The sequence below is a fragment of the Rhamphochromis longiceps genome, linkage group LG4 (genome assembly GCF_057381845.1).
Source record: "Rhamphochromis longiceps isolate RC_006_pf linkage group LG4, R_longiceps_female_GT1.1, whole genome shotgun sequence".
NCBI lineage: Eukaryota > Metazoa > Chordata > Actinopteri > Cichliformes > Cichlidae > Rhamphochromis > Rhamphochromis longiceps.
This window is the reverse complement of record NC_140560.1, coordinates 27785024-27808213: the sequence shown is the minus strand read 5'-3', so window position 1 is coordinate 27808213 and position 23190 is coordinate 27785024. Positions and strand designations below refer to the sequence as shown.

Sequence of the window (23190 nt, the reverse complement as noted above, 5' to 3'; positions counted from 1 at the left end):
CTCCTGCAGACAACCGAAAATTCTGAGATGCATAGGTCAAAGAAATGTTAGATCTGCTCAAGGGCCAGATGCATATCTCAGGCGAGGTGTCAGGACTGATCATTTGCCATACACAGCTTGATTTTTTCAGACCCATCACTTCTTCTTTTGTTCTGCACTTGTTCAGTTTCCTTAGATTTTTTGAAGGACACACTGCACTTGACTAATATCCCGTTGGGAATCATGTTGTTGATGCAAAAAATATTTTATTTATCTTTGGGAATTTTCATAGATTCAACTAAAGTACTTTGAATAAGTTAAAATATTTTTCTGACAAGCTGCTAGCAACAAAAAATTAAAAGATACATTTAAAAATTGGTTCTTTGCTATGTTGTCTGTTATTTGTAGACACAACTCGGGTTCATCCTTTGCCATAGAGGACTTTGTTAATGCTTGAATGATTCATATGTCAGTATAAAAGGGTTAAACAAACAAACAAACACAAAAACAAAACGTTTTTCAGGTGATGTGATCAGATGCAAGGACTGGACTGAAAATTTGTGAAACCATAGAGAACTATTGCTCAGGAGCACTTAAAAATATAAGAAAGGCTGGCTCCTTGCAAACAAAATGAAAAGAAATAACTGATTCAGTATAATTTTTATTGCTGAACTAGGCCAACAGGAAATTAACCAAAAGAAACACAATGAAAGTGTTTTAGAAAAGTCATAATAGAGACTAGTAACACTTTGAAATAAGATAGCTACAAGAAAGTCAAGCAAGTGCTATATGCATTGCATTGCATGTGTTAGACTGTACACAAAAACCACAACAAGAGCAACAGCTCATCACCCCCCGATGTTGTCTTCTGAGCTTTTTCCACAACATGCTACTCTCATACTGTCAAACACAGCCATGTAAAGGACCGGATGGATACACATGTTCACAGTTGCCAGTCCCTTTGACACTTGGTACATATCATAGATCCAACAGACAGTGTTGTCCGGATGCAATAATCTTAGATGCAAGTGATAAATCTGAAAGAAATGATAAGGCACGAAAGAAATGGCATACAGCACAAGCACTGATGCGACTAACAGGGCGACTTTGCGTTTCTCAAGAGGGGTTATGTTAACATTCTTCCAAACTACCCAAATCACCACACAGTAAGAAGTGAAAGTAACCAGGAAGGGAAACAGACACCCAAACATAGAGAGGAAAAATTTGTAAACATAGTGAGGGTGTTCAGTCTCGTTGCAGAAGGACACGCACTGAATTTTGTTATTAGACCCATCTGAGCAAACAGATGCAAATTTCAACACCGGACTGGAAATGACTCCAACGATGACCCATATGACTATACTGGTGACCTTGGCGTGGCCAGGCGTTATATAGGAGCGGGTGAAAAATGGACAAGCGAGGGCCACGCATCGATTCACGCTTATCGCCATGATGAAGAAGATGCTCACATATAAGTTGCATGTGAAAAGAAACTTTTCCAGCTTGCACACAGCGTCGCCGAACATCCAGTGCTTGTCCTTTGAGTAGTAGACGATTAACAACGGCAGGGTGAGGACGTACAGCAGGTCGCTGATGGCTAAGTTGCATGACAGAACAACACCGGTGTGCCAGTTTCTTCTCTCTTTGACGACCAGCAGCCACAGGGCGAACAGATTTCCAGCCAGAGCCACGACAAACTCAACTCCATACACCACAGGCAGGGCGCCTGTTTGAAACTTCTCACATTTAGAGAAGTTAGACAGCATGCTTTTAATTTGCTTTTAGGTACACTGTTAGAACTGTCCAAGCCCTGCAAATCAAAGTATATTAATGCATTAAATTTCATTATCTAATAAAACAACAATTATTCTGGCACAAATTTATATTTTTGTAGAAAAGGAAGTTATTGAAGCTATTTATAGAAACCGCTTTTCACTATCTAAAAGTTTAAAAGTGTTACAGCTAAAACAGAGATTATATTTAGTAATGAATTCTTTTTTTCTCTTACCGAAAGGGTGACGAATAGTGCGTTATGACTTGAAAGTTAAGTCCTGCGTGATAGATAGGAAAAATATGAAACACTTCTCAAGTACCATTCTTATCTCTGTCGGTGATAGAAGTGAGCGAGAAGCGGAACGCACGCATGAGCATAGAAGCAACTTCCTCATACCCTTTGTCTTTATTTCACAACTAGAAGAAGGAAAAGCACGACGCCAACGTCAAGCATCTGTAATAGTCACAGGACAGATTAGGTATGTTGTAGCAAAGCTTCCATCCACATTTGTTTTGTTTTTTAATCTTTCCCTTCATCTGCCATTAGTCTAAATTTGGGAGGATCATTTATACATATATATATTCACATTATAACAAATGTAATCTATTCCATATCACATAGAGTAAAAACAAAAAGTCAATTGCTGACCAGGAATTTTAAAAAACTAGCCAACATCGTCCTTTTGTGGTGCTGGGCCAACATGCACTGAGGGAGCTGCTTTGCTTATTATTACTTGTTTGGCTATGATTGGCAATATACTACTTCCCTTTTTCTTATCCTCAATGCAACTCTGGATTTCACATCAATATTTGTAGGTGTCAAATGTTCAGAACTGTACATGAAAGCTTAGAAAATGTGTCATAGCAGTTATTAAATATAGTAAAAAGGACTATTAAAGGTCAAGTTCATTTTTATGATCCTTAAACACTTGAATCTTCATTTATCATACTTAAACATCTTTTTCTCAGATACTTTATTTTCAGAAAGATCAACATATTTTGCTTTCAATAATGTGTCAAAAACAATAGGTGACATGAACTTTTCATTAAAAGTCTTAATATTTCATTTCATTTTAAACTGGTATCAAAAGGTGCTCATGTAATGCGGTTATTTTTCATTTAGCTTTCCCTCATCTGTAACAGTGTTTCCATGACATCATGCTTGGACAGCAACTCAGGAAGAGATACTAATAGTTGCTGGCTGCTTTCTTCCAACTTTGTATCTCTTTGCAGTTACTTAAAGTTTAGTAAAACAAAAGATCGATTAAAAAGAGACAAACTGGGAGTCAATTTATTTACAGAACAAATACAGTTTGAAATTCAAAGATCTTTGCATAACAGAAAGAGGTCGGTTTTCTGGTGACAAATATAAATGCTAACAGGAAACTCTCACAGGCGTCACTTGCAGATAAAGCATTCACCAGTTAAATAACTTTTCCACGTTTCCTGTTGGAAACAGAAAATTTCTCCAAGTCCAGTTTAAAAGGAAGTACTGAAGGTCAGCCTTTTCCCTTCCTCTGTTTGAAGCCTTGCTTTCTTCCTCCTGCACTCTTATTAAAGCCCATTTTGCCTTTCTGACTTTTAGACTTGAATGGTCTGTCCCCATTTCTCCTTTTCCCACCAAATCTATCCTGCTCTCCAGCTCTCTTTGCTCCAAAAGCCTTTCCTGTAGGCTTCATTTTCTTCCCAAATGATTTTTCCCCATCCCTGGATTTCTTCCATCCTTCTTTCTGTTGTTTTTTCCCTGTTTGGTTTCTATGCTGTCCTCCTGGTGATTTGGAACCTCTGTCTTTTAAAGATTGACCAGGGGACAACTTCCTCTTCTTGGCAGGTCCATGAGATTTTTCTGAACTCCTCCTCTTCTTCTTTCCACTCGGAAACATGCCTACATGGAAAACATCTGTTAATACTTAAAAAGACCCCAGTGAACTAAAAGTGTTAAGTAAATGAGCTACAGTCACCTTCTTCTGGCTCCTCTCCTACGGCCTGTCTGTAGTACTCTGCCTCGTCATCAGACTCAGCATCAGCTCCCTGACCGTCCTGAGCCCCTGGATCCTCCACCTCACTGTCCTCTTCAGCTTCGGCACGTTTCTTCTTAATGCCTTCCAGGCTCTTTTTCCTGTGAGAAAGAAATGGAGACACAGTTTGTCATAAACCGCATCAAAAAATGGATACAAAAAAAGGAAAGTCAAAACATTTGAAAGCCAAATTACCTGTGCTCTTCTTTTTTCTCTGTCTTCTGAGCGATGTTCTGCTCCTGCTTTTTCCGGCGTTCCTCCTTTTCTTTTATCTTTGCCTCCTTCCTCTTCAGGATCTCCTGGATTTCTTCCTCCGTCTTGGAGACTACAAGGATTGTACAAATAATTCCTGGTTAAGAACAGTTTTTGCCAGCTTCCAAACGATAAATAAAATTCTGCAAGTTCAGGGTGTATCAGTAAGCGTTTACTTTTTTTTTTTTTTTTTTAGAGAGAAATCATAGAATTCATACAGTTTTTTTCATCATGTACACCCCTGCGTATGCTAAAGAAAAAATTAGGAAAAGGATGCGCTTACTCATGGAGTGATATATGACGTTCCCCTCGCCCATCCCTTCTTGAATCTTCATTAACCGCAGAGTCATGCGAGGACCAATCTGAGAACAGCACAATGAAATTTTCAGCACCACTCAAACACTATTTAGGGAAAAAAAATATAAAAAAAATAAATCAACTTTGTGCGCGTACGCACTTCGGTCAAGCGGACGGCACTCTGCTGGGACGCCATGTTGCCTCTTCCAGAGTAGACCTGTGGAAGTTCGGTAACGTTGTGCTCCTCATCTTGCTCAGCTTCACTTTCTGAGAGGTTTGCCCCCCTGAGAATGGTTACAAAGAACATTTCATTAGACAAAACTCCAGCTCACCAACGGCTACAAATCCGAGCCCCTTTTAATCCTCGAGGCTACAGCAATTGTACCTGAAAAAGAACCTTACTTCATCAGCAGCTCACTGATATCCTCAAACTTGTTCATATCAGGGAACCTCTCCTGCATCAGCTTCTTGACTCCACGGCTCACTCCCACAGGGACAACCTTGAGGCTGCTGCAGGGTGGGAACAACATATTGGTCAATTTCAATGTGTAATCAGTAAACAGAGTAAAAACAAACAAACAAATGTTTTTATCCTGTGGGGGCTCATCAGTGCGTTTACTTTGGACATAGATCACTGAACAGTCAAGTCAAGGTCTGTCATCATCTGAGCCCGAATTTCACAGGATTGTTGTTGAATGTAGGTTTAAGTAACTGGAACTAGTTTCGTGTACGTTCCTTAACAGCGCATCATCTGTGATGTGTGCGCAGATGTATAGATTCAAAAGCGTTGTGACCTGATGTTTATAAGCAACTTAAAATGATAAAGAATAGCCAATTTTTACTTACTAATGCCGGAATTCAATTTCCTCTGATTCGGAATTGTAGCTTAACAGGACACACCTCTTGATGGTGTTGAGGCTTATCTAAAACATAAGAAACAGAACGAAACATTCCTCTTGAGTGGAAGTCAGGGTTAGGCAATCACAAAGCTGAATGGATCAACAGAGAGATCAGAAAGCGTTTACTTTTGATAAATCTTCACATAAACTCAGAAGACTATACTTTCATCATATTAATGAGGTTTTAAACCTCGAGTCACCCAAGGAAAAAATATTGCAGTAGCTTTAGTGGTAAAACCCACCTTGTGCACATTTATGGAAGGAAACATGTTTTGGAACATGGTGGCCATAAGTTTGATATGCATGCCATCTTGTCCAAAGTTATTAAGGATGAGCAGCGGATGATACTTGAACTGCTCCTCGTGCATCCTGTGCTTCTTCAGAGATGAAACGACATCTTTGATAAGACAGTACTGGAAAAAAACAAAACAAAAAAACAACTTTGTAAAAGTAAGGAATAGAACGATCAAGAAAGAAATCGCACCTTTGGTAGTTTGGGCACATCAGTGCGTTTACTTTGAAAAACATTTATTAATCACATTTTAAAATGTCATGAACCCATGACTCATTTGATTTAGTTTTATTTTGCATGCACAGTTTAAATTATTTACCTTGGTGACCTGGAAATGAAGCATGGGACCTTTGGGAAGACGAGCAACTCTCTGTAAGAAGAATGTTTGATTAGATTTATAACAGAGCCACAGATTTGACATACAGTTGCAAATGCATTTGTTTACAGTCTAATATAAGGATTCTCAACTTGATGTGACAGGAAGCCAGGTGCTTGCTAATATTAAACAATATAAAATGTAAAAATTAAAAAAGGTCTAATATTTCGCTATTTTCAAATGACTTAACTACTTTAGCTCTGACACCAAGCACATTTAGAGGTAAATTATAGGCCTCAGTCAATCAATACTCTAAGGTCATCTTACCATGTTGATACTGGTGGGCGTTTTGCTGAAGATGTTGAAGTGCGTCACTCCCAGTGGTCCTGCTATCGCAACAAAGTCTTTGAGCACATTCTTCTTCCTAACCTGTTTTTTTTTTTTTTTGGTAAAAAAGTAAAACGATTTCACGCACAGTCTGCAGAAATAAAATATGAATAAATCAATACAATAGTTGCCTAAAGAACTCAAAGAAGGGACCTTGAGAGAGACTGCGGTGTAGGGCTCCATGACTTTTCGGATATCGATAATGAGCTGACCCACGTTTTTTCCAACCTGGCCCCGGTGAAACACCAAAGTGTGGGGCACAGCCGAGTAAGTCTCCTCGGCCTCATGGTTGGCCTGTAATCGGTCTTTCTTCTGATTCCGGGTCTGTTGAGGGCGATAAACACATATTAGTAAAGGGGTCAATTACTGACTGTTGCTGGTCTCACGTTTAGCTTTAAGTTTAGTGAAAAGAAGGCTAACGTGAAAGGGTCTCACGACACAACTAGCTTTACAAACTACACACATTTTCATACTCATCGCTAACTACAACCCAACAGCGTTTCCATTTAATAAAAGTAACAGTTTGGTTTTTCGCAAACTAACAATGATTAAATAGCCTCTTTAATAGCAGCATTTCAATCCACATCGGCTAATTTTTTAGCACAGGCCGGTACTTACCTTTGATTTCCCCATAATTCAGCTCGAAACAGAGCGCAAGAATGTAATGGGAACAAAAACACACTCACAAAAACTATCGCTATACTATACTTAAGCTACCAAGAACGATCAAGCTCATTTTTTGACGATATTAACCAACAATTAGTCCAAACTGAAGTTAACGTGACGCCACCCACATGGCTCTACTCTGCTTTTCTAGTGTGTGTCACAGGCTAATAAGTCCGTATTTCTCGTGTCTTCGATAGTTCCTAGCCGGTGTACGCTACTTTGTTTTTTCCAATTGCAGTTCATCATAGTAACCGCTGGATGGCCGTAGACAGCTGAGACGGCTGCATCTCTTTGAAAGATGGTAATCGACCCCCTCCCTTTCTATGAATTTTGGAATAATAATAAAAGAAAAATAAAGTAACACAAGTAACATATTCTAATTCTATCTATTTAATTCAATATACATCTCAAAAAGTTGATTCTGTTCATCTGGACGTAGCGTTTTGTGTTTCATCGCTCATCCAAGTGACATCTTCAGTCTCAGCTGACTGCAGGTTTCCCCAAACCACTGAAGTGGGCTGGTTTCAGTCATTATGCAAATATACTGTTTATAAGATTTGGGGAAACCTGCAGTCAGCTGAGACTGAAGATGTCACGAGACGGCCTACCTGAAGGAGATTAGGAATCCGGAGAACTGGTGCCAGAGGAACAACCTCCTTCTAAACGTCAGTAAGACAAAGGAGCTGATAGTGGACTTCAGCACTAAGCAGGAGAGGAACTACCAGACCCCCGTCATCAACGAGTGCCCAGTGGAGAGAGTGGACAGCTTCAAATACCTCGGAGTTCACATCACGCAGGACCTGTCATGGTCCTGTCACATCAACACCGTGGTGAAAAAGGCCCGTCAGCGTCTCTACCACCTCAGACGCTTGAGAGACTTCCAACTGCCCTCCAAGGTGCTCAGGAACTTTTACTCGTGCACCATAGAGAGCATCCTGGCGGGAAACATCTTAACCTGGTTCGGGAACAGCACCATGCAGGACAGACGAGCTCTACAGAGGGTTGTGCGGTCAGCTGAGCGCACCATCCGCTCCGAGCTCCCTGACCTGCACTCAATCTACAGCAGGCGGTGCCGGACCAAGGCCAGGAAGATCGTGAAGGACCTCAGCCATCCCAACAACAGACTGTTCTCTCTGCTGAGGTCAGGAAAGCGATTCCGCTCCCTGAAGACCAACACAGAGAGACTGAGGAGGAGCTTCTTCCCGCAGGCGATACGGTCTCTCAATCACACCACCACACAGTACTGACCCACATATATGGTTCTTACACACACACTGGACTTTCTGGACATTATAGTGACCAGTGTTGTGCAAAAAAACAATGTGTGCAAAAACATTGTTTTTTTGCACAACACTGGTCGCTATATTCTTCATTTCCGGTTAATACTTGTACAGCTGCTGTTATTGTGTATATATTTATTTAGATTTAGATTTCTTCATACATTCTTATATAGTTCTATATTGTGTATTTTGTTGTACAGTTATTTTATTTTCAACTTTAATTTATATATTTTATCTTATTCCTTCCCAGTTAAATTTACCCTTCATTCTAATTTGTGTTGTACAGTTATTTCATTTTTAACCTTAATTTATATTTTATTCCTTCTTAGTTAAATTTACCCTTTTTAATTTTTCATATTTATTTCCTATCTTATTCATAGCCTTTTCCTTTTTTGTTTTCTTTAGGTCACAAGCAGTTATCCAAGCATTTCACTACATATCGTACTGTGTATGACTGTGTACGTGACAAATAAAATTTGAATTTGAATTTGAATTTGGATGAGTGATGAAACACAAAACGCTACGTCCAGATGAACAGAATCAACTTTTGGAGATTTACTTTCCTGGATGATTGAGAATGCATCAAGACGAAATTCAATATACACTCAATAAACAAGAACACAGTATTATGGAAAAGTCTTGAGCCACTCCTCATTTCTTTCTGCAATTTGCAAGGCCTCAAACTCACACACACACACACACACACACACACACACACACACACACACACACACACACACACACACACACACACACACACACACACACACACACACACACACAAAGAAAACGGCTATATTCATTATATTCATTCTATGGGCAAACATTGGCTTATTTGAAGTTCAACAGTTTAATTATACAATTTTTGATAGAAAACCAATACTCTAAATGTAGCATCATGACGTTAATGAGAGCGTAAAGTCTTTGTCTCTCTGACATAAGAAAAAAAGTGTTTATTTGTTTTGGCAGTATAGAGAAAACTATAATGAAAAAAAATGTGTGATCAGAGCTTGGGTGTGACCCAGTGCAATACTGTAAGCTGATCTGAAAGTAGAAATAGAGACAGCGTTTTAGGTGTGGTTTCTGTTCACACTTTGACCTCAGCACTGTGTGACTGTGACTATCTTTACTGTTTTTCAGTATTGCTGATTTTCCCATAAAGATGATGCAGTAGCAAAGAACTATCTCAGAGCCACTGCTGTCATGTAAAAGGCAACTCAGACCATCACAACTTATTATTATTATAACAAAGTGCATAATCTGCTGCAATTAACCCACTAGACTGAGTGATGCTGGAGGACCAATATATATGTATATATGTATGTATGTATGTATGTATGTATGTATGTATGTATGTATGTATATATATATATATATATATATACATACATACATACATATATACATATATATTGGTCCTCCAGCATCACTCAGTCTAGTGGGTTAATTTATGAAAATCATAAAAAGCTGATGAGTGTGAAGCTTTACTTTTCACAGAATGTGATGGGACCCAGAATTTCCCGAACAAGCACCTGCAGCAGTATAAAGAGCTGTAATGGCATTTAGAGCAGCAGACCAATCCACTTTTAATTTGAGAGTCACCGTCTTGGCAACAAAACAGACTCACTGAATAAGCATGGTTACATACAGGACGAAACCTTTACATACAGGATACAACCATTTTTGAAGCGCCACTGCAGTCACAAAGAAGGCTGAAGTACAGGTGCATCCTTTATTCTAGTCTTTGTGGCATAAAGAGGCAACAGTCTTTTCCTAGACTGGTATCATTACTATCACTTCACTACATTCCCAGCACTGTCTGTTTGTTGAAGTCACACTAGAGAATATGAGTCCCAATATAAGGCCATAATGCTGCAGTGGTCTTTTTTATGCTTTCATAAAATTAGGCCACAGAAAACAAGCCAAATGTGCATCAGAAAAAAGAGGCAATGTATTTCAAAAATAATCATGCCACACTGATAAGGTGCTACAGCAGGATAGAGTTGACAGCAGGGTTGTGGGTTAATGACAGAGGGAGGAGACACCCTAGATTCCTGCACCCAGCTAAACAACCAGTTCTGGGAGGCAGGAGTTTGTAATTAGTTGTCTGCCTGAGACAGAAACTCTAGAGACAAAGCAGCAGTTGTGTAGTTATCAGTCTTTTTGTTTTCTGCCATCAGTTTTAGTTCAACATTTTATTAAGATCATTAACAGCTTTTGATTTAGAGGAAGATTTTTTTTTTGATATCACTGTTTATGTCTTAACATTTGATGTCTACTTTTCTGCGATTTTGTCCTGGGAGCTGCAACAAAAACACCAAAAACTGTCTAACCAGCTGGCACAGTAAGTTATGCATGGTCACAATGTTTAATTATATCTACTTTCAGGTAGACTTGAATACACTTGCACTGTTTATAGCTACATTAATCTTCACATAGTTAAATCATTATGGTGCATGTTTTTTTTATCATCTCTGACAGAAGAAATTGTCTCATTCTTACCCACAGCAACTGAGAAAGCTACATAACACAATGCGATGGGTCTCATGTTGTTGTTTTGTGGAAGAGCTGTACATCTGTGTTGGTCTGTTTGCCTTGGTTACGGTGTTGACCATGGCTGTTGTATCTGGGTGTGGAGCTTACTGTACTGTTGACCCTGAGATGGAGAAGTGTTGATTCTGACTGGTTTGTGTTGACCTTTGTCCCTTCTGTGTTGACCTGCTAAACTCAAGAAAATGCGCATACTCTGTCTTTGTAAGGAAACATCTGGTGAAAAGTCAAGATTCACCAGATACTTATTTACTAACATGCAAAGTGTATGTCTGTGTATTAAAGTGCTAATTACCTGATGAGAAACTATTGCTTTTTGTGTGTCCTCAGGATTGTTACAGATTCATGGAGAAGGCACTGACAGTAGTTCTGCCTCTTTTTCTTACACTTTGTGTGAACGTGCCAGAAGTTGGCGGACAGAAGGAGGGATCCCAGGATGACAACAAAGGTTCATCACGTTCTTCAGAAACAAAAACAGGCCGGTGCTCTTACACCTTCATAGTGCCTCAGCAGAAATTGACTGGGGCGCTGTGTCTGAACACGCAGCCTGCTCCTACCAACCATTCAGAAGTGTCAGCCTTATGGGCAGAGCTCAAACGACAGCAGGAACTACTAGAGAAGCTAAGAAGCCAACTGGAGCAGGAAGGGGCCCTTGCCATTGAAGTAAGGGCCTTGCGCAAAGAGAGCAGCAGTATGAATTCTCGCATCAGCCAGCTCTATGCTCAGCTGCTACATGAAGTTATAAACAAGAAAGATCAGGCCTTGGAGCAGCAAAAGGTGGAGAACCTTCTGCTAAATGCGACAGCACAGGTGAGTCTAGAGCAGCGGAACTAGATGTTATACTCATCATTGTCAAATGTATCCTTATGCTGTGAATGGTTGGACATCTCAGGCACTGCAGGTGTCCAGGGATTACAGGGAGCTGGAGAAGAAATATGGAGCCCTCACCTCTATGATGAGTTCACACAACCAGTTTATTGCCCGTTTGGAGAAGAAGTGCCAGTGCAGGGACTCTGCCCAGTCCCCTCAAGTAGGGGCAAAAAAACAAATCTTACATCTGCCTATTTATACAAGATTTATAAAAAAGGACTCAGAATATTTTTTGGATTGTTTTTTTTTCTTTTTTGTCTGAACAGGTCGTTACTGAACCACCCAAAAGCCAGTCAAATGTGCATCTGAATTACAGTTCTGAAACCAACCAAATGACCAATGATGTTCAACGGGACCAAAGTGCTCTCCCATTAGAGCAAGCTCAAACAGGGGGAGGTCCTTTCCATCCCCCCACTACCACCAGCAGTCCTACAGACCCTTCCTTCTTTAGCTTTCCTGTCACAAAAACTCCAGGTAGGTCAATATGCAAGCTTGTTTCCAAAAAAGTTTGAATGCTGTGTTAGATGTAAATAAAACTCGGAGTAATTCTTCACTTCAACACAATAATTCTACTGAATATAGTTCAAAGAAAACACATCAAATGTGGGAAAAATGTTTATGTTGGCACAGGGTCATGTTTACCCCACATTACATCTCTCCTTGAGTTAACAACGCCATATTTGGGAATTGATGAGACCAACTGCTGTAGGTCTAAAAAAGGTTTTCCCAGCATTAATTGTGCCTCCACAGATATGTAAGTCACCCATGCTATGACAGATAGTGGTCTTTTAACCATGCACTGATAACAAACCAGATGGTTCCTCTCTTCTTCTGTGTCGAGGGTACAACACCCATATCAAACACAATTTCTGTTTTCACTGAAATAATCTTGGCCCAGAAAGGAAGTGAACCTTCCTGCGTGTAATGTAGTAGTGAATGTGTGTGTGTGTGACTGTATCAATGAAGCTTGATGGTTGAGCGCTCTGTCATCGTAGAAAGCACTTACTTTATGCATCTTGACAAATCTTTCTATCGTTTTATTTACATTTTGAACAACATCTCGGCTTCTTCAAAGATGGAGTTGAAAACATGGTTTATAGTAGCACCTGATTAGAGTTATTTGGTGTTTATATATATGTCTATCTCCTGTCAGATTTATTTAACTGCTTAGATAAGCACTAGTGGCTGTTGGAGTCAGTGACCTGCTATTATCTGTCCACCCTGGGAACCTCAGCTTCTGAAAACAGCAGCTCTTGTCACAGCACAAAACACTTTCTAATGAAGACATGCACAGAACAGTTTTTGAACTTTTTATAACACTTCCCTTTTGAACTTGCAATTACAAACCAGAGAATATGAGCTGCAGAACCCAAAAGGATGAAACATCTGTGTAACTCAACACTTCCTCCAGTGTGTAATGAGAAAGAGAGAGAGAGTTCAAGTCATGACAGACCATTAGGGCTTATCACTTGGTGTGGGAGTCTCTCTTCTTTGTATACATTGTTGTTTGTGCACATTCCTGTGTCTATCTTACCAGTGTGGCATGAGACACTGAATATGTGCTGGAAGAGAAATAATAAGATCTGTGATTTTCCTGATGTCCAAACTGAATTTCAAAACCCTCTGTTAGAAGCTTCCTGTTGGGTTTTCCAGTGTCCTATATTTTTTTAAAGCCATAAAAGACCTCTAAAGATATCTTCCATGTTCGTACTTAATACTAAAAAATGTTATATGTTGTAATATTACATCACTATAATTGCATGTTGCTTTTATTAGTCACCTTGCTTGTATTTTCCCTTCACTCAGGGCCATGGCGGGACTGTCAGCATGTGTTGGAATCAGGTGAAACTACCAGTGGGATCTATTTGCTCCGGCCGCAGAGTTCCAACCGACTCCTGCAGGCCTGGTGTGAACAGAGTCAAGCTCAGGGAGGGTGGACGGTCATCCAGAGGAGACAAGATGGGTCAATCAACTTCTTTAGAGACTGGGAACAGTATAAGGTATAAGTCTGAAACTAGCAATTTAATTAAACACAATCAAGTATTTCATTGTGAACCTAAGAGTGTTACAAATACAAATTTACTTCCACTTAAAAATCACTTAAAACCTATGTTGTTTTAAAAAAAAATGCACATAAAGAATATCATCAAATTAAAATCAGTAACAGCTGCAAAACTTTAAAGCCAAAATGAAAAACTCTAGATAAAATGTCTGGGATCATTTTGAAATAAATGAAGTCTCACTGTCTCTCAGGCTTAAAAGAGAAGAACTTTGCATCTTTACATTCGTCTAATAAAATTAGTGAGTAAATACCAGCTTTATAATAAGTGAGTGAGCAGTGATCTTAACTAAACAAATGAAACTCAAACTCTTCCGAACTGGATGCAACAGAAATGAAACATGACAAAGGCTACACTCATTTTACTTATCCATCCATCTTCTTGCACTTATCCAATTCAGGGTTGCGGGGGAGCTGGAGCCTATCTCAGATGTCATAGGATGAGAGACATACAACCATTCACACACATTCACATCTATGGGCAATTTTAAATCAGTTAACCTAACCTCACTGACTGCATGTCTTTGGACTCTGGGTGGAAGCTGGAGTTCCCAGAGAACATGCAAACTCCACATAGAAAGGCCCCAGATTGAACCCAGGCCCGTCTTGATCATGAGGCAACAGTGCAACGCTAATTAGTATTAATAAGGAGAAAGGGCTTGATATTATCAATAGATAAAAAGTAATAAGTGAAAACATACCACAAACTTGATTAAAACAGATCCTGGAGGTGTGCACGTATGCTCTTAAGAGCTAATAAATCTACTAGACATCGCTTACTCTGGAGATCTGCTAAGTGTTGCCATGATGAATTTGTGCAACTTAGAGTGATTAAACCTGGTTAATCATGTTTTACAGCAAGGCTTTGGGAACCTAGATGGAGAGTACTGGCTTGGTCTGGAAAACCTGTACTGGTTGACCAAACAGGCTCAGTATAAGTTGCGGGTGGCCCTGGAAGACTGGCGTGGCCGGCAGGTGTTTGCTGAGTATGACAGCTTCTATGTGGAACCAGAGAGCGACTGGTATCGACTGCGGTTGGGACTGTATCACGGCAATGCAGGGGACTCCCTCTCCTGGCACAGCAACAAGGCCTTTACCACTTTGGATCGAGACAAAGACAGCTATGGCGGTCTGCTCTTCCCCTGGTCCTACCTGATTGCTATCTGCTGTATAGTGACATTTCCCTTTTAACATCTTCATTTTCTTCTGTTGTGTCATCAGGTAACTGTGCTCATTATCAGAAGGGAGGCTGGTGGTATCACATGTGTGCCCACTCCAATCTGAATGGTGTGTGGTATCGTGGTGGACACTATCGAAGCCGGTACCAGGATGGCGTTTACTGGGCAGAGTTCCATGGAGGATCGTACTCCCTTAAACGGGTTTGCATGATGATCAAACCCAAATAACAAGGTTATCTTATGGACATGTGCAAAGGAAAGACATGATGTGGATGATCTTCACATATGTGCAGAAAGAATAAAACAAACTCTATTTGTAACTCTACGTTTAATAAAAAGGATATTTTAAAATTAACCTAGTCTGTGACATGTGCATGAAATGAATAACCGGATGATGACTAATATTGACTAACTTGAGAAATCTGCTGTCGGTCGTGCAACTTCCTAAAAGAATTTGTATTCCTCAACATTTATTTTTTTTTAAATTGCATAATTTTTCACTCCCATTTGGACAAAAAAACAGGGGAGAGAAACAAAAAACACTTTGTGAAAGACTACATTAAAAAATTACATAAAATATGGGAGGAGGACAACCTATAAGCAACCGTTACTCCACAAAGGGCTGGCTGCAGATGTGGTTTTGTATTTTGGGCTTCACAGAGTTTCCTGTACACAAGGGCGTTAAATTTCCTCTCTAGTTTTTTTTTCTGCCTGTGAAACTTTTAGTCGGTTATCATAAGTAGGATCTGCATCGAGCTGACGTTCATTTAACCCAGGTCCTGAAGCTGGATAGTCTCTGGATGCTCCTGAAACACTGCTCCATTCACCTCATTCCTTCTGCATGCTGTCCAAGCATGCTGCCTGTCAGGATGCTGAGCATTCTCATCCTCTTTTCACTGTGCAGTGAGTAATAATGATGCTCTGCAAGAACTCTGTGTGTATGGGAAAAACTATTTCATTGAATTGTTAGGAATAAAAATTAGGTTTTTAACTTTTAGTGTCTTGATGGTGTGATCAGTTTTGATACTGGAATGTTATTAGTGATGGTAACTGCAAAAGCTAAAACTAATAATAAGATCATGTTTCATGAAATACTCCCCTTTTAAGTTTTCATGACTCTATGTGGACTTGTGAAAAACATATTTCTTTTTGGTTACATGGTTCAGTAGCTTTCAAAACAAACCTTAGCAGTAGTGACTTGTAGTAATTATTTTAAACTATCGTTTTGTTGTGTGTTGTTTCGACCATTGTACGGTCTGACGGTCAGGATTTACATAGAATTTGGACCCAGGTGCAGATTTTGAGAAGGTTTAAACAAACTGAAAACTAACTTTTATTTCGACCCGAGGCAGTAAATTCACAAGACTGACAGAAAACAGACTCCAACAAACCACACAGGCGGATAAACAGTAGAACAGGATGAATAACTGAGGGGAGACAAAGGCTATAAATACATATAAGGTCATTGGAACAATGGGAAACACTAGGGAAAGACAAGCTAGCTAATCACAGGAGACAAGACAAGGGAAGTAAAACAAAACACAGTGAATGCCAGATGAGGGACTAACAAAATAAAACAGGAAGTAAGCAAATACGGGAACATCGTGGGAACAGAAAAGCTGACTTGACACAGAGAACAAAGGAATATAGGGAAATAACCACTGCAAATGAACTAAAACTAGAATAGAATAATCTAAATGAGAAGAATAGAGACCAAACTAATCAGAAAATATATGGTAATAATATAATAAACAAAACTAAATGTTAAACTAAAATGTTTAAGTAGAAAATCCAGAGTCATGCGTGGACGTCCATGCCTGAAAGGATGATCAATTAATAGTGCATTTCATTAGTACAGCCTGGCTGCTACATACCCTCTGAAACCCTATAGGAGCAGTGAGGATGCACTTTGTTTTTCAACATTAATGCGCAGAATCCTGTGGGAATTTTCATTTTCACAGGATTGCATTTATTTATAATGTTTGAGTTTATTAGAATAACTGTTTTTAAATAACAGACAGCATTTGAATACATTTATAAATAAAGACAAATCAGCTTTTTAGCAGCTTTAATCAGTTAGCACCTGTTCTGCCTTAATAACAACTACACAGCAACTGGTAGGCTCATTTGGTTCCCCATGTTGCTCTCTTTTTGGGTGTGTCTTTTTCTTGAATGTGCAGTTGGGCCCATAATTTGTTGAACAAAGACATAGTTTTGCCTCTGAACAGTCAAGATATGACAAAAATGCAGACTTTCAGCTTCAGTTCAAGGGGGTATACAGTCTATAGGGCTATAGAGCTAATAAAAGTCCAATAAAAACATTATTCTTGTCTATTCATAGATGCTGACAGCATATGCACAACAGAGTTGAAGACAGATCCACCTGAGATTATTGCAGAATATGGAGGAATTCCTGTAATTGTAAACTGTACCACCAGACTGGGCGATCATTACGGACTATACTGGAGAGTCGGGAATGAAAGCTCTGACACTGAAGATGAAGAAATGTTTATCTCCCACTTAGTGCCAGTGTCAGACTGGAATGTGACGGCCGAGTGCAAAATGAAGTTTAATGAGTCTTATGAATGCAGCAAGGAACTCAAAGTTATTTTATTCAGTAAGTTTAATTTGAATTGAATACAGTACAATGCTAAGAAAATAAATAAATGTTGACATTAACTAACTTTGCTTAATTTTGTTTGCCAGATAATCCAGAAGTTTTTCATTCTGTACAGCTTGTGAATGTGATAGGAGAAGAAACACAGTACAGACTGCAGTGTGACATCATCAATGTTGCTCCTGTTCAGTATGTCACTGTTAGCTGGTACAAAAACAGTGAAAAAATCCAGACAGAATCTTTCAATGACACAACAACCAAAACTCCAGTAAATGAGTCCTCTATTCTGAGAGTCAACATCAGCAGAGAAGAAAATGTAGTGGAGTTCAGATGTGAAGCTCAGCTGGACTTTGGACCACACAGACCAAAACTTCCTGCCATTTCTAAAACACACAGAGTTTCAGCCCACTGTGAGTAAATATCCTGCTGTTTACACATGAACAGAAGTTTATTTTTATTTTTTTTAAAGATTAAACACAAGTTACCTTCTTTTCAGCTTTCAATTGTGTAAATGTGAGAACTGATAAAAAACTGTTTATCATTTCAGACGCTCCGGAGCTAAAGACACAAAATAGTGCTGATGACACTTATGCACTTGAGGGCACTGATATCATCTTGAGCTGTGAAGCTGTTGGAAACCCTCTTCCTGTGTATAACTGGATTTGTGATGGGAAAAACATGTTGGAGAACACAACCAGTCTCAGTTTACCTCGAGTACATGGCAATAAAACCTGCGCATGCACAGCTACCAATTATCTGGGAAACATAACTAAGACAATCCATCTTCATGTTGAACCAAGAGGTATATATTCTTACTTCACATCTAAAATTGTGGATGATTTAGATGAAACTGCTGACTTATGTCTTATTTTACACCAAATCATCTCTAACTCTGAATATATTTGCTTGTGAATGGCAGGTTGCCCACTAACACTGACACCTTCTGAAACTGTTGTGAAATTTGGAGATCCAGTTTCAATCAACTGCAGCACATCAGCCAGATATGTTGAAGGAATGGGCTGGGAGGCTCCATTTGGAGGTACAGGATTTGAGCGTCCTCCTGTTGTCACTTGGAGGGTTGAAAAACTAGAAGAGTGGACTCCAAGTCCTTCCTGCTATGCTACTTTGGTTGATGGATCACAGTGTACTGTGAGTCCAGTCATCACTGTTTACAGTAAGTACATGAGACCACAATGTCCACAATGCTTTATTGTGTTATAAACTATATGAATTGAAATTTGTAATATGATATAGCAATGATTTCGCTTATTTATTTACAGAAACTCCAGATTCTGTGTCAGTGTCTGACATGGGTCATGGTTCAATGGTGGAGGGCAGAGAGTATGATCTGAAATGTGACGTCATCAATGTTGCTCCTGTTCAGTATGTCACTGTTAGCTGGTACAAAAACAGTGAAAAAATCCAGACAGAATCTTTCAATGACACAACAACCAAAACTCCAGTAAATGAGTCCTCTATTCTGAGAGTCAACATCAGCAGAGAAGAAAATGTAGTGGAGTTCAGATGTGAAGCTCAGCTGGACTTTGGACCACACAGACCAAAACTTCCTGCCATTTCTAAAACACACAGAGTTTCAGCCCACTGTGAGTAAATATCCTGCTGTTTACACATGAACAGAAGTTTATTTTTATTTTTTTTAAAGATTAAACACAAGTTCCCTTCTGTTCAGCTTTCAATTGTGTAAATGTGAGAACTGATAAAAAACTGTTTATCATTTCAGACGCTCCAGAGCTAAAGACACAAAATAGTGCTGATGACACTTATGCACTTGAGGGCACTGATATCATCTTGAGCTGTGAAGCTGTTGGAAACCCTCTTCCTGTGTATAACTGGATTTGTGATGGGAAAAACATGTTGGAGAACACAACCAGTCTCAGTTTACCTCGAGTACATGGCAATAAAACCTGCGCATGCACAGCTACCAATTATCTGGGAAACATAACTAAGACAATCCATCTTCATGTTGAACCAAGAGGTATATATTCTTACTTCACATCTAAAATTGTGGATGATTTAGATGAAACTGCTGACTTATGTCTTATTTTACACCAAATCATCTCTAACTCTGAATATATTTGCTTGTGAATGGCAGGTTGCCCACTAACACTGACACCTTCTGAAACTGTTGTGAAATTTGGAGATCCAGTTTCAATCAACTGCAGCACATCTGCCAGATATGTTGAAGGAATGGGCTGGGAGGCTCCATTTGGAGGTACAGGATTTGAGCGTCCTCCTGTTGTCACTTGGAGGGTTGAAAAACTAGAAGAGTGGACTCCAAGTCCTTCCTGCTATGCTACTTTGGTTGATGGATCCCAGTGTGCTGTGAGTCCAGTCATCACTGTTTACAGTAAGTACATGTGTACAACTTTGTTAGTGTATTATAAACAGCATGAACTGACAGTTTTTATATAATAAAGCAATGATTTCTCTTCCTGAAAGTGCCACTGTAAATGCTCAGATATGATGGTGGAGGCTGCATGGAAGTGATTCTAAGTTGTTCATAGGAGTGAAAGATTATCTCTTTCTATGTGACATATTGGTGACCAGCCCAGTGTGGACTCTAGCGCTTCCCTAATGACAGCTGCCCTTGGTTTATCCCCATAGAAGACTCTCAATTGAAAAGGAGAAGAAAATGGATGGATGGATGAATGGATTTTTAAAATTGATTTTTCTTTGCTCTGTTCACAGAAACACCAAACATTGTGTCAATATATCCGCTGAATCAAAGTCAAATGATGGAGGAACAAGTACACATAGTGCCTTACAATAAAGAAACAAGAACACAATATTGGTTACGGTGTGACATCATAAATGTTGCTCCTGTTCAACATCTGACTGTGAGATGGTACAAAAATAATAAAACCATCCAGACAGAGTCTTTCAATGACACAACAACTAAAACACTGGTAAATGAGTCCTCGATTCTGAGAATCGACATCAGCAGAGAAGAAAAAGCCACTGAGTTCAGATGTGAAGCTGAGCTGGACTTTGGACCACATGGACTAAAACTTCCTGCCATTTCTCAAACACACAGAGTTTCAGCCCACTGTGAGTAAAAATGTTGAGGTTAACACACAAACAGAAGATTATTTAATTGTATTTTTTAGGCTAGATTAAACAAAAGTTCTATTCATTACAGCTTTCTATTATGTAAATGTGAAAATGATAAGAAAAACTGTCTCTTCAGATGCTCCTGAGATCAACACAAGTTGTACTGTTGACATCTCACCACTTGAGGGCACTAACATCACATTGAGCTGTGAAGCTGTTGGAAACCCTCCTCCTGTGTATAACTGGACTTGTGATGGGGAGAATATGTTGGAGAACACAAACAGTCTCAATATTACTCGAGTCGATCGCAACAAAACCTGCACCTGCACAGCTACCAATTATCTGGGAAACATAACTAAGACAATCAATGTTCATATCACACCAAGAGGTACACATCTTTTATTATTATTTAGTTGTTATTTATTTCTTAAATTTATTTTTATTTGATCTCTAATGTTGTGGGTGTTATTCTTTTGTTGTGGGTCTTATTTTTGATTTGATAACAAATCATGTCTAACTGAAGGTATTGTGAATGGCAGGTTGTCCTCTAACTCTGGCACCGTCTGAAATGGTTGTGAGATTTGGAGATCCAGTTTCAATCAAATGCAGCACATCAGCCACAGATGTTGCTGAAATGGCCTGGGTGACTCCTGCTGGAGACAAAGAATTTAAACCTGGTTCTGATGTCACTTGGATGGTTAAAAACCTGAAATGGTGGACTCCAAGTCCTTTCTGCAGCATCACTCTAAATGACAATTTTCAGTGTTCTGTGAGCCCAGTCATCATTGTTTATAGTAAGTACATCTGTCAAAACTGCATTATTGTACTAGAAATTAAGATGAAACAGGCTATGATGTAAAATACTTTTATTTATTTATTTTTGTATAACAAAGGCATAATTTCAGTTTGCTGACACTGCAACTTTGAAGACGATGTTGTCAAGTAACCTGCTGTAACTCTGATCCAAATGTTGTACTTTCATGTAGAACTGTGAAGAAGACTCTGTTAGTGGCAAGAAAAACCCAACCTTTTAATATCAATGCATTTATGCATTCATTGTTCTCATATTGATGCTAACAAGCGCATCCATTTGTCATATGTTGTAAATGTATTTTTTACTTTGCTTCATTTGCAGAAACCCCAGAGACCGTGTCAATCTCTGAAATGAATCATGGTCTGATGTTGAAGCACAAAGAGGACAAGCAGTACACCAAGACACAATACAAACTGCAGTGTGACATCATCAATGTTGCTCCTGTTCAGTATCTCACTATTACTTGGTATAAAAACAATAAAATCATCAAGACAGAATCTTTCAGTGACACAACCAAAACACCAGTAAATGAGTCCTCTATTCTGAGAGTCAACATCAGCAAAGAAGAAAAAGTCGTTGAGCTCAGATGTGAGGCCAAGCTGGACTTTGGACCACGTGGACCAAAACTTCCCGCTATTTCTCAAACACACAATGTTTCAGCCCACTGTGAGTAAACATCCTGCTGTTTACACAAAAACAGAATATTTCTTGGATTTTTTCATTTCTAAACTGAATTTAACAATGTGAAAATGAGGCATACAACATGTAATTATTTAAACGAATAACAAACATCTTTTTGTCTCTTCAGATGCTCCAGAGGTAAACACAAAAGATAGTAATCATAACTATCTACTTGAAGGTTCTAATATCACCTTGAGTTGTGAAGCTGAAGGAAACCCTCCTTCTGTCTATAACTGGACTTGTGATGGGGAGAATATGTTGGCGAACACAAACAGTCTCAATATAACTCGAGTAAATCGCACTAAAACCTGCACCTGCACAGCTGCCAATTATCTGGGAAGCGTAACCAAGACGATCAATGTTCATGTTGAACCAAGAGGTACACGTCTTTGTTTATTTCAAGCCTAATATTGCTGTGGGACATTTAGAGGACACTGATGACTAAAGAGAAGTGTTAGCTGATGTTTAAATTGATCAATGTATTTTAGGAAGTTTTGAGAAGTAAACTTTGGTTTTATTTTTTTTATCTTACAGGTAAAACCAATAAAATCACTTTTGCAGTCATTTGGGCTTTGCCATTTGTAGCAGCCATCATCATCTCCATCTTCATTGTGTTCTACTGTCGCAATCAGTGGAAAAAACATGGACATTATAGTTTTGTTTCTGACAAAGATATCCCTTTGACACAAACTAATGGAAACAAATAAGATATCTGCTGCTTTCTGTAAATCGAAGCAAAAACTTAATTTAATGTGCTACCTAATTATTTTTCTTTCATTAAAAAAGAAGTTCTACACCCATTTCATACCCTTGTATAAAAAACTCCAAGCTTCACATTCCTGGAAATGTGGGCCCACCCACTTCAACAATGGATCCATGCTGATGGGCTTTTAAAAAAAGTTTTATTTTCTATTATTTCTATTACTTTTCTATTAATTAAATAAATATTTAAAAAAAAAATTATGTCATGTGTTTTCCTTTCTTAAAAAACAAGTAATCAAAAGATAAATAAAAAAAAAAAATATATCACAAGCAAAGTCTGACTACAGAGGCAGTTTCACATTGACCAATAGCTGTTAAATCTGAAATCGCATGTAAGGGTTCAGAGATTTCTCAGGCAGCAGATAATAAAACTTAGAAACTTAACACATCATGTAAGGAAATTTGAGTTTAATATTTTTTTTGTTATA

The 23190-nt window shown here is 38.9% G+C and overlaps 4 protein-coding genes across 5 annotated transcripts; 2 read left to right on the top strand and 2 right to left on the bottom strand.

Annotated features, from left to right (window-relative positions):
* Window positions 1-198: 198 nt before the first annotated feature.
* p2ry11 (purinergic receptor P2Y11) lies at window positions 199-2104 on the bottom strand. Its single transcript, XM_085405242.1, has 2 exons — window positions 1988-2104; window positions 199-1789 (listed from the first exon to the last, which is right to left on the bottom strand). The coding sequence occupies exon 2, from the start codon at window positions 1743-1745 to the stop codon at window positions 828-830; it is 918 nt and encodes a 305-aa protein (XP_085261368.1). The 5' UTR covers window positions 1746-1789; window positions 1988-2104; the 3' UTR covers window positions 199-827.
* A 605-nt stretch (window positions 2105-2709) lies between these two features.
* On the bottom strand, window positions 2710-7045 carry ppan (peter pan homolog). Its single transcript, XM_085404262.1, has 12 exons — window positions 6832-7045; window positions 6367-6537; window positions 6154-6255; window positions 5830-5880; window positions 5461-5631; window positions 5166-5242; window positions 4722-4829; window positions 4480-4603; window positions 4306-4384; window positions 3966-4095; window positions 3714-3871; window positions 2710-3637 (listed from the first exon to the last, which is right to left on the bottom strand). The coding sequence occupies exons 1-12, from the start codon at window positions 6844-6846 to the stop codon at window positions 3252-3254; spliced, it is 1572 nt and encodes a 523-aa protein (XP_085260388.1). The 5' UTR covers window positions 6847-7045; the 3' UTR covers window positions 2710-3251.
* A 3180-nt stretch (window positions 7046-10225) lies between these two features.
* Window positions 10226-17288, top strand: angptl6 (angiopoietin-like 6). 2 transcript variants are annotated; one of them, XM_085404260.1, is made up of 8 exons: window positions 10226-10503; window positions 11040-11519; window positions 11602-11739; window positions 11846-12053; window positions 13386-13579; window positions 14497-14767; window positions 14860-15048; window positions 17158-17288. In XM_085404260.1, exons 2-7 carry the CDS (start codon window positions 11055-11057, stop codon window positions 15042-15044), a joined length of 1461 nt encoding a protein of 486 aa, XP_085260386.1. In that variant the 5' UTR covers window positions 10226-10503; window positions 11040-11054; the 3' UTR covers window positions 15045-15048; window positions 17158-17288. The 2 variants fall into 2 exon arrangements, with proteins under 2 accessions (XP_085260386.1, XP_085260385.1); XM_085404259.1 differs by lacking the exon at window positions 17158-17288 and having other exon boundaries at window positions 14860-15196.
* Window positions 15385-22880, top strand: LOC146671865 (hemicentin-1-like). Its single transcript, XM_085404255.1, has 14 exons — window positions 15385-15719; window positions 17158-17433; window positions 17523-17843; window positions 17981-18235; window positions 18353-18607; window positions 18714-19037; window positions 19175-19429; window positions 19547-19801; window positions 20143-20502; window positions 20642-20893; window positions 21045-21299; window positions 21641-21985; window positions 22128-22379; window positions 22535-22880. The coding sequence occupies exons 1-14, from the start codon at window positions 15617-15619 to the stop codon at window positions 22705-22707; spliced, it is 3681 nt and encodes a 1226-aa protein (XP_085260381.1). The 5' UTR covers window positions 15385-15616; the 3' UTR covers window positions 22708-22880.
* Window positions 22881-23190: the final 310 nt, after the last annotated feature.

Excerpts from the sequence above, each read along its gene's own strand:
- ppan (XM_085404262.1), bottom strand. Across the intron at positions 6,256-6,366 it reads ACACCGCAGTCTCTCTCAAG|GTTAGGAAGAAGAATGTGCT; the intron begins GTCCCTTCTTTG and ends AAAAAAAAACAG. Across the intron at positions 4,604-4,721 it reads ATCAGTGAGCTGCTGATGAA|GGGGGCAAACCTCTCAGAAA; the intron begins GTAAGGTTCTTT and ends AACCATTCTCAG.
- angptl6 (XM_085404260.1), top strand. The coding sequence starts at position 11,055 with ATGGAGAAGGCACTGACAGTAGTTCTGCCTCTTTTTCTTACACTTTGT. Across the intron at positions 11,520-11,601 it reads TGCTAAATGCGACAGCACAG|GCACTGCAGGTGTCCAGGGA; the intron begins GTGAGTCTAGAG and ends TGGACATCTCAG. Across the intron at positions 11,740-11,845 it reads ACTCTGCCCAGTCCCCTCAA|GTCGTTACTGAACCACCCAA; the intron begins GTAGGGGCAAAA and ends TTGTCTGAACAG.
- p2ry11 (XM_085405242.1), bottom strand. The coding sequence starts at position 1,745 with ATGCTGTCTAACTTCTCTAAATGTGAGAAGTTTCAAACAGGCGCCCTG.
- LOC146671865 (XM_085404255.1), top strand. The coding sequence starts at position 15,617 with ATGCTCCTGAAACACTGCTCCATTCACCTCATTCCTTCTGCATGCTGT. Across the intron at positions 15,720-17,157 it reads CATCCTCTTTTCACTGTGCA|ATGCTGACAGCATATGCACA; the intron begins GTGAGTAATAAT and ends GTCTATTCATAG. Across the intron at positions 20,503-20,641 it reads ACACAGAGTTTCAGCCCACT|ATGCTCCTGAGATCAACACA; the intron begins GTGAGTAAAAAT and ends CTGTCTCTTCAG.